The following is a 10162-nucleotide window of genomic DNA, read 5'->3' on the forward strand; positions in this document are numbered from 1 at the left end:
CGAGACTGAGCGGCGGGGAGTGGCGCCCGGCCTGGGGCCCCGGCAGCGAGGAAGATGGCGGACCCGGCCGAGTGCAACATCAAAGTGATGTGTCGCTTCAGACCTCTCAACGAGTCGGAGGTGAACCGCGGCGACAAGTACGTCGCCAAGTTTCAGGGAGAAGACACGGTCATGATGGCGGTGAGTGAGCCCGAGCCTGCCCGCAGCCCCGCGGCCGCGGGCCCGACGGGGCCCTGAGTTCAGGGAGGTGGCGGAGTGGAGAGCGGCCTCCGGGCTGTCCCCAGCCGCCCCGGGCGGCGTTTGCCGGTTCCGACCCTCCCGGAGAGGGAGGCTGCCGCCCCGCGGGTTTTTCCGGACCGGCTGCTTCCGGGTCGGGGGCGCGGCCGGCCTGGGGAGACGCCGGGTCTCCACCTGGGACGCTCGGCACCTGGGGCGTCCGGGGAGCCGCCCCGGAGCGCGTTCGGTGCCCGTCCGAGGCTGTCGCTGTCGGTGCGCAGTTATGGTCAGGGTGGAAGCTGGCCGGAACCCCGGGCCGGGCGATGGACCCACGACCACGCGTGGAACCATATTGTTTCTCCAGCGAGGGCAGGAAGCCTACCGGACGAGCTGCACGGGCCGTAGACGTTCCCCACCCACTGTTTGAGCGATGAATGACTTGGTAGCCCGTAGCCACGGAGAGCGGGATTGAGGACTGCAACTGAAACGGTGGATTTGCCCTCGAAATCGGAGTGATGCTTGTTGGTTGTGTGTTTGTTTGAGCTGATCTGTCCGATTCAGATCGGGTCCAATGAGTGCGTGCCCGGAAAGTTCCAGAATCTCAACCCCTAGGGAATTTCAGGGAACTCATTGTGTAGGACAGTGTGGGCGTTTACCCCTCAAAAAGGAGATGGCAAACTTTCTGGAAAAGTAGTCCATCGAGGTGGATTTCTCATGATAATATTAGGTTTGTAATTATACATTGAAGCGCTAGCTTGGTGGAAGTTGCCTTTGGTGAAACCGAGGAAGGTGAGGTACTGCCCCTTTTTAAGAGAAAGCATAACTCGGTTGGCTGATGATCCATTATCAAGGAGATCAGACTGTGAGGTATGTTTGCTTATGCCTTTTCCTTCATCCCTCTGGTGTTGAAAGGTCTGAAAATGGCATGCCCGTGAAAGCTGGGATTAAAAATGGCTGGGAACATTACATACAGTGAGCCAGCGCCAAAAATGAAATTCGCATTTCTTGGTAATGCCATGTTGGCAGAACTTTTTCTAGGTTACTTTCTGCATTGCTTTTCAGTCCCAATGTTTACTATGTTGATTCGCCATATTGTTGGGGCAGCTTAATTTAGTAGAGGAAAGAAGTCATAAAAGATGAGACACTGATGATAGAAATCACTGACAGGTAATACAGGACTGAACTTCCTGAGGGCTTCTGTCAGGGTTTCCAAGAGAATGCCATCTCTTAAGAAAATTGAATGCCGGGGTCCACACCCCTCCCTCTGCGGGGACAAGTCTTTGGGTCAGTCAGTAACTGCCACCTACTACTGTGAAGACATGAGCCAGGTTGGGTCTATGTTAACAAGTCCACAAGGAAAACTCTTGCTATAAAAGATAGCATGCGGAGGCCAGTTAGACATGCTTTTCCTTTAGGATGGTAGCGTTTACGTAGAATCCAAAGAAACCTGAGCTGTTCGTTGGCAAATGTAAGGCTACTCGTTTCTCAGTTTTTGTGATTACTCAGCTCTGGCCGAGGCTGATACATCGAAGATTTTTTTCCCCTCTTACACTAGTATTAGAATGCAACATTCTCCAGATTTTATTTATTTATGTGAGATCTTTCAGGATCATTAAGATTCCTTTTAAAGTTCTAATAGCATTTAACATTCATAAAATGTATCAGGATTAAAATAGAAGTCAGTCTTTTTACCATGGCCCAAATAGGACATGTGATGAAAGAGCTGAAAGAAAACAAATAATTGCCACAGGAACATACATTTATTCTAGATTGCTTTCTTTGGAAAAGGTTGTATATTGTGTGTTCCATATTTGCCTTAATATGGCAGATAGACTTATATGACAATATTAGGAATGTGGGCTAGATGCTTGAGTTGTGAATCAGTAATGAATGGAGTTGTGAATCGTTGGCTTACAGGTAAACTGGTAAGCATGCAGTGTGGTTTACTTAAAAATATTAGCTGCTATTTATATCATCAATGCTTTTAATATAACGTGGCTTAGGGGTTACTCATTGGGCTGGGACCCACAAGGTCAGCAGTTTGAAACTACCAGCTGCCCTGCTGGAGAAAAATGAGACATTCTACTCCCATAAAGAGTTACAGTCTTGGAAACTCACAAGGGCAGCCCTACCCTGCCCTGTAGGGGCTCTCTGAGGTGGGATCAACCTAACAGTTGACTTTTAACCCAAGGCAGGCAAGACTTGTAATTTTCTACTGTTCACTGTGTATTCAGCAGACTTTTATCCCGATTTATTTGTAAATATTTGGTGAAGTGTTGCATATCACATGCTAATGAAATATACTTTCATAAAAGCCTTTAAACGATACAAGTAGAATCTACTTGTTTTCTTTAGAAGGAAATTTGGAATTTGATTGGTTTTAGGAAAATGGCATAGGTAAAAAATGACAGTTCCCATCTTTTAGGAAAGACTTTTAAAATTAATAGAATGTGTTATCCAGTAGTGAAAAGAGGAAAACCTCTTAAGTAGTTGTAATGAGCCTGTGAAAGCTGTGTGTGTATAAAATAAAAGATGTTTTCCGTATCCATTCATGCACTATAAAGGTGGAATTTTCTCATTTGCATCAGTAAATGTCTGTGCTAATCAGCTTCCATTGTACGTTATTACTGGAAAGGTTGCCAGAACAAAAAGCAATTTTATTGGAATTAGAGGAGAATTAAACCAATTAGAGCACTTTGCCTTGTTCCTTGCCTAAAGCAGAACACTTTTCTCCTTTCCAAGAGAATTCTGATTGGTGTTTAAACCCTAAGGTTACCTGAAAAGTGGAGATTGGACATGGAGAGGGTACCTCTATCTCTACTTTCAAGATTTTGGAATGTTAACCGATAACCAATGTTAACCGATAACCAGTCTTTAACTAGGAAAATGTAGTAAGGCATAATCCTTCATAATCTGAAAAGGTCACTGCAGAATTCCAGAGGAAGGCATATCCCTGCCAAAGGGTATCCTTCATAACCATATTTGGTGTTGCGCTTGGTCTGTGCAGATGCAAATAGAAATCACAGGAATCATTTCGTATAACAAATCTAAGGTATGGTTGCAGATCAGTTAATGCCTATTTGATTTTCTCCCCTGGTGCCTAAAACAGAGGAGTCCGTTTTGTTACTTGGTGTTTATAAAATGGTAAACTAAAGCTTTTAAGTATTTTCAAAGGTACATAAGCTTGTATCATTTACATTTCACAGCTAAGCACCAGGTCTTTAGTGATTTGTTTTTCATTTTAAAGTATATTTTATTGTGTTTTCTGTGAATGCCCTGCAAAGTTGTTTCTAACAAGTACTATACAAATTATTCAGAGACATTGGTAATGCTTTCTGGTTGTTTCACTTCCAGTAAACTGATTTCCTTTGCGCTTTCATCTTTGATTTAGAGTAATTGTTGACCTTTTGGTCTCATGTAGTTTTATTTTTTGTTTTGTTTTTTAAGTATAAATGTTGTTGTTGAAGATATACACCAAAACATAGACCAGTTCAAGTGTCTGAATACCGTTTAGTAACATTGGTTACATTCTTCAGATTGTACCACAATTGTCACCCTCATTTTCTAGAGTTGTGCCTCCTTTATTGACAGAGGTTCACTCCCCCACCCCCCCAGGTTCCTTTTTCATATTTAAAGTTGCTATTGTCATGCTCCCATATAAACCCCCAAACCAAGCCTACTGTGAGTCAATTATGATTTAGCATTAGCATAGTACAGAGTAGAACTGCTCAGCGGGCTTTCCGAGGCCTGGAGTCTTTACCAAAGCAGACTAGCTTGCCTGTTCCTTGCTGTGGCTAGTGGGTGAGCAGACATCATCTACTACTAGCTAAACTATCATTTGGTTTTATGAAGGCTTCAGGGGATATTTTTGTTGAAGGTTTAAGATTGTTTGTGGGCAACAGGTGCAGGATTTATCCACCTTCATGACTCCAGAAAGTCTGAAATCCTGTTCTACATTTTCCCTCTTTTGATTTAAGATTTTTCTGTGGAATTCTTCATCAAAATGTTCAATAATGTAGCTGGGCAGTATCTAGGTCTTATGTCAAAGGAGCAGTTTGTTCATGGAGATAATTAACTAGTTTTTAAATGTAGATTTCCAGATATTGAGTCTTCTTTTGCTTAATTTATTTGAAAAGTGATTATTTAAGGCAGTATGCTTGAACAAAAGCAAAGTTAACAAAAGCAAAAAAAGGTTTACATTTTACAAATCTTGTCTTAATCCCAGGATACCAAATCAGTCAAAAGATATGGGTAGATTGCCAATCAAGACATTTGCTTTACTTAATAAAACTATAATTTAGTTCTGGGATTAAATTCAAGAGTCTTTTTACAGTTTAATGCTAAGCATTTAAAATTTTTATTCAGCCGTGATATTAGCTGGTTTTTAGGAAATAAAGGAGTGCAGGTGGTATAGTCATTACACACAAGGTTGCTAACCCCAAGGTCAGCAGTTTGAAACCACCAGATACTCTTTTGGAGAACAATGGAGGTTTTTATTTGTGGGAAGAGTTTCAGCCTCAGAAACCCACAGTGGCAGTTCTACCCAGTCCTGTAGGGTCACTGTGAGCAAGAATCAACTCAGTGGCAGTGTGTTTTCAGTTTGGATGTTACCTTTCTATCATTACCCACAAATGTTCTCATTTGAATAAGATTGAAGTAATAATTTGAATATCTTTTATTGTGTAAACTGCTTCATAAAATATTAAGAGACATGGGCTTTACTATTATCAATCATTTTTGGCAGATTTAGGGGGTCTATTTTTTGTTTATGTAACAACTGAAGTATTACTTGAAGCTCAATAGTGAAGCCTTGTATTAAGTATTTTAAGATTCTATAATTTTATTTATTTTGAAAAGATATAGTTGTCTTCATACTTCTTCTGTTTTAGTGCTTGTCTTCTATAAGTAAAATTAGAATTGATTTTCGTCTTCACTTTTTTTTTCCATTCTATCGGGGGCTCTTACAACTCTTGTTGCAAACCATACATCAATTGTACCCGACATATTAGTACATATATTCCATCGTTCTTTTCTAGACATTTACTTTCCATTGAGCCCTTGGGATCAGCTCCTCCTTTTTTCCTTCTCTCCCCCAAGCCCCACCCCTCATGGCCTCCTGATAGATTTTTAGATTGTTAATTATTTTCAAATCTCACTCCCTTCCCCTCTGGTCTCTGTTGTTCTTACCCCTGACTGGGGTGGGTGTGGTTATGTGCTATTCACTGCGATTGGTGCCCCCCTCCCTCCCTACTTCTCCCCTTCTCCCTACCCTTTTGGTATCTCTTACTTCCATTCCTGTTCCTCGGTTCCATGTGTTGTGAGTTTTATCTCTTGCCTATCAACATGCTCCCGTCTAGTCTAGATTGGGAGGCGGCACTGAGGTCTTGATAGGGGGGGGGGGGTGAGGAGGCCTCTCCGAAACAGAGGTTCTTCACTTCTTTTACACACTTGTTAATAGTTATTTTGGCCAGCTTCAATCTCATGGCTTTTGTGCTTAAGACCACAGATTCTCTGTTTCAATTCAGTTAACGTTACTTGATCATGTATTAAATTAAATTAAATCCCAAAACTCACTGCCATTGGGTCAGTGCTGACTCATAGTGACTCTTACTCACCTTCTAAGGAACCCTGATGGTGCATTGTGTTGAATATTGGCTTATGTACCACAAAGTTGGTGGTTCAAATCTACCAGCTGCTCCACAGAAAGATAAGCTCTCTGTTCTGTAATATTTATAGCTTAGAAATCCCCTGGAACAGTTCTCCACTGTCATCTAGTGTCACTGAGTCAGAGTAGACTCAGTGGTGGTGGATTTGGTTTTGGTTTTGGTATATAAATTCTTTGCATAAGATTATCCAGCCTTACTGTTTTCTTTGAACCTACAATCTTACTAACTATTATTCTAAAATATTATTCTAAAATTGCCTTACTCGTTTTTTTTCTACTTAGCATGATATTTGATACCTTTTAAGTGGCTAAAGAAATGTTTGCTAAACAAATAGGGAAATCCTTTCCCATTTACATAGAAAAATATAAGGGACTACCATGAGTTACTTGAGTTATGATTGTATTTTTTATTTTAATTTATTTTCAAAATTAGTTGTCATGCATTATCTCATGCAGTCAGTATGGCAAAAGTCTTTTTAGCCATATTTTAAGAATTGGATGCTAACAGGGCCATTGAGGAGGGGCACTTTCTTTTTGGTATATCATAGTTAAAGAATGATCAGACATTGATACTTATATTTTAATTAAGTGATGCCCAGATGAAGTCATCTTATTATATCTGCCAGGAGAGCTTTCAACTGCAGGTGGAAAAGAAACAACGAATAGTGGCTTAAATAAATACAGAGGTTATTTTTTCCCAAATACCAAAAACTCTTGTTGCTACTGTTTCAAGGACCCGACTTTGTCGTCCTTGACTGTTGCCTTGTTGTCATCATCATACATACTGTGTGTGCAAGACGGATGGATGCTTTCGATATAAACCTCCCTTCCAGGAAAGAGAAGGGGAGCTTCAACTGAGATGGTCCCTTTATCAAGGAAACAGAACACTTTCCAGAGACTTCTCAGAAGACTGAGAACTGAATTGTGTTGACAAATAGTTGCAAAGAAATTTGCGAGTGGGTGTTTTGCTCTCTAGTCTAAGGAGAGCTGAGAATGGCTTCTGAGAGCCCATTAGCAAGTGTCTACTTCATTGATAGTTATTCCAAGATTTGTGGAGTGGGATGTAGTTTCTAAACTGTCAGGTCTTTTTCAGGTAAAATCTTAAAGAGTACCTTATTCTGTAATATTAAAGGTTTTATTCTGGGGTCATGATAGTTTTTTTTGTTTTTTTTCTTGTTTTTTAGGGCCCATCTTCCTTCTTTTCCTGTAGATTAAAGAATAGACACTGGTTAGCATATATCCAGAAATCCCTGCTCTGCTGTAATTTGTTGTACCTATATAGTTGAGCTTTTTTTTTTTCCTTCTTCAAGAAAATCATACCATCAAGGAAATAAAGACAGGGCTCTCAACATTGCTTTTCAGACTTGGCTCATTTTTCCTAAGGCTTTAAGCTGGAATAATGGAATTCCCATTTCCAAATCCCAGGGAGTCCTTGGGTGGCACAAAAAGTGCTCAACTACTGGCCCTTTTAAAGGATGGTGCTTTTAACAAACAACATGCACAAAGATGTTTGGGAAAACAGGCCAAACTATCTGCTTTCCAAAAGTCACAGCCTTAGAAAACATAGTTCTGTTTCACTCTGCACACGTGGGATTGCTGGGAGTTGGAATTGACTTAGCAAGTAACAATTTCAAATCAGGAAACCTACCTGCTTTTGCACCATTCTCTCCCCACTTGAGTGGAGGGCCTATTCCTTCTGGTAACACCAGGGTGGATTTGAACTTCCAACCTTTCAATTAACAGCCAAATGAACCACTATCACCAGTGACTAGGTACTACTCTCTAGGTAGCTTCAACGGTTTATGGAAAAATAGAATTAAAAGATAATAGAATTTTTCCATGAACTTTTGAAAGTTCCCTCATATTGTTAAGTCCTTCAGTTCTCAACTTAAACATGCCTTCCTACCCCAAAGATGACATCAGAATATTCTGCTTTGGTCCAGCTTGGGATCTCAGATTGTAAACTCTTATAACAATTTGTAGCTTAGGTCAGCATTCTAGTCCTTGACTAGCTGCCTCACTATTCTTTAAAGCAGTGGCTCTCAACCTTCCTAATGCTTTGACCCTTTAATACAGTTGTTCCTCATGTTGTGGTGACCCCCAACCATAAAATGATTTTTGTTGCTACTTCATAACTGTAATTTTGCTACTGTCGGGAATCAGGCAACACCTGTGAAAGGGTCATTCAACCTCCAAAGGGGTCACGACCCACGGGTTGAAAACTGCTCATTTAGAGTCTCAGACACCCTCTATCAGTCAAAACCAACTCAGTGGCAGTGGATAAGCAGACAGTAAATGTGTCTTGTTCACCATTGTAGTGAGTACATTACAGACAGTAACTCAGTTGGAAAGCTGTTGCAGTACATTAACAGGTGGAATAGAGTGGTAGAAAAAGCCCTGGATTGGGAGATAGGAAATCTGGTTTTGAATATTGCCATTAATGACTTTTAAACCTTGCAAATTTGTTGTTTCATTATTGATACATTTACTCTCAATGCCTGTAGAGTAAATGAACCAGACCAAACCAAGCTGTCATCTACTTGATGCCCACTCATAGGAACCCAAAGGGCACAGGAGACTTGTCTCCATGAGTTTCCAAGACTGTAACTATTTACTGGAGTCGAAAGAAAGCCCATCTTTCTCCTGCAGAACAGCTGGTGATTTCGAACTGCTGACTTTGTGGATTGCAGACAATGCGTACCTACTACACCACATCAGCAGGACTCTTCAGATCAAACAAAAATTTACTCAGTAATGAGTGTTTAACATAGTGCTAATGATAATGCTAATCCTTGGAAATGTATCAAAGACCTAAACAGACATGCTTATCTTCATGAAGTTTCCGTATATTAGAGTGGATTTGTGTTTGGTGGCCTCTGAAGTCTCTTCAGGAGCCGTGGCAGCACAATGGCTAAAGCAGTCTGCTGCTAATCTAAAAGTCAGTGGTTTGAACACAAGCCGCTACACAGAAGAAAGATGTGGCACTCTGTTCCATAAAAGATTCACAGCCTTGGAAACCCTCTGTGAGTCAGCATCCACTTGACCTCAGTGAGTTCAGGTCTCAAAGATGCAGTGACATGAAGTAGTTTGTTATAGGCATCCTGGTGTGATTAAATAAATGATAACATCGTTAAAGGAAATTAGAAATAGCCATTCCCATTTCATTTATGGAATTGAAGTACTTTCGTTTCTGTTTTTCAGTCCAAGCCTTATGCCTTTGATCGGGTATTCCAGTCAAGTACGTCTCAAGAGCAAGTGTATAATGACTGTGCAAAGAAGATTGTGAAAGGTAAATATATTTAACCTGTTGAGTTCCAGCACTAAGTAAAATTTTGTTTATGATCTTCCATGGAAGATTGCTATCGTTGGAATTACAATGTTGCATACGTAGAAAATGTGTTTCAATTAGATATTCCCTGGATATTTTCTGAGGTGGCAATTTGTAGAAATAAAACAACATGACAATGAAAACAAAATGGCCAAACTTAGCTGACTTTATAAGAGGAAACAGAAATTGCAGTCTTTACTATTTTTCCATTCCATTGTTATTCCTTCCCCAAAGATTTTATCTTGTAGCTAGCAGAGAAACTCCTAAGGAATTTAACATGTAACACAAGTAGTTACCAAGGACGAGAAAAGCATACACATTCCAGTCAGTACTAGTGGCCTCTATATTTTCCAGTTTTAGGCTTTCCAAGACCATAGAACCTTAGAAGTGAGGGTGGACTTCAATCCACTCTTACTACAGGTATCTCTTTTATCTAGAAGGGATCTTACAGTTATGTAGCATTACTTTGTTTATTCTATGACTTACTCTATTTTTTGACGGCTCCATTTGTTAGAAAGTGCAACTGAGATTGAGACAAAATCTGTCTTCTGGCATGCACCAGGAAAGGAGTTGGGATTCAGTAAAAAGTGGAATGGTTGATCTTGCTCATAGGCAGTTTACTGTAGTAGGAGAAAAAATAAGTTTAGAGATGTAATAGAAGAAAAATACAGGTGTTTTCCTTCCTAATTCCATTTTGTCTATGATCTGGGAAGCAAAGTCATCACAGAGAATGAGGATACGGAAGGACGTTCGAGGAAAAAGTGGTAGAATTAGTCCATTACAGATTTCATTGGGTCAGAGGTTTTTGGATCAAGATAACTAGAAGTAATAGAAGATGGATACTTGAAAATGAGATACAGAGGTGTGTTAGTCTGGGTACTTTAGAGAAACAAATCCACAGAAACTCATGTATAAGAGAGAGTTTTATATAAAGGTTAAGTGCACATCAAGAA

At 40.4% G+C, this 10162-nt stretch overlaps 1 protein-coding gene across 1 annotated transcript in view; it reads left to right on the plus strand.

Moving 5' to 3' along the window:
• The first annotated feature begins 27 nt into the window (after nt 1–27).
• The window catches only part of KIF5B (kinesin family member 5B), a 45689-nt gene continuing 35554 nt past the window's right edge, over nt 28–10162 (plus strand). The window contains exons 1-2 of the mRNA XM_004702284.2: nt 28–180; nt 9083–9170. Coding sequence (XP_004702341.1) covers nt 55–180; nt 9083–9170 — 214 coding nt within the window. The 5' untranslated portion in view covers nt 28–54. The remainder of the gene's footprint in view (nt 181–9082; nt 9171–10162) is intronic.

This window comes from Echinops telfairi, unplaced genomic scaffold (assembly GCF_000313985.2).
Source record: "Echinops telfairi isolate 266 unplaced genomic scaffold, ASM31398v2 ScPeMD7_31;HRSCAF=116, whole genome shotgun sequence".
Classification (NCBI taxonomy): Eukaryota; Metazoa; Chordata; class Mammalia; order Afrosoricida; family Tenrecidae; genus Echinops; species Echinops telfairi.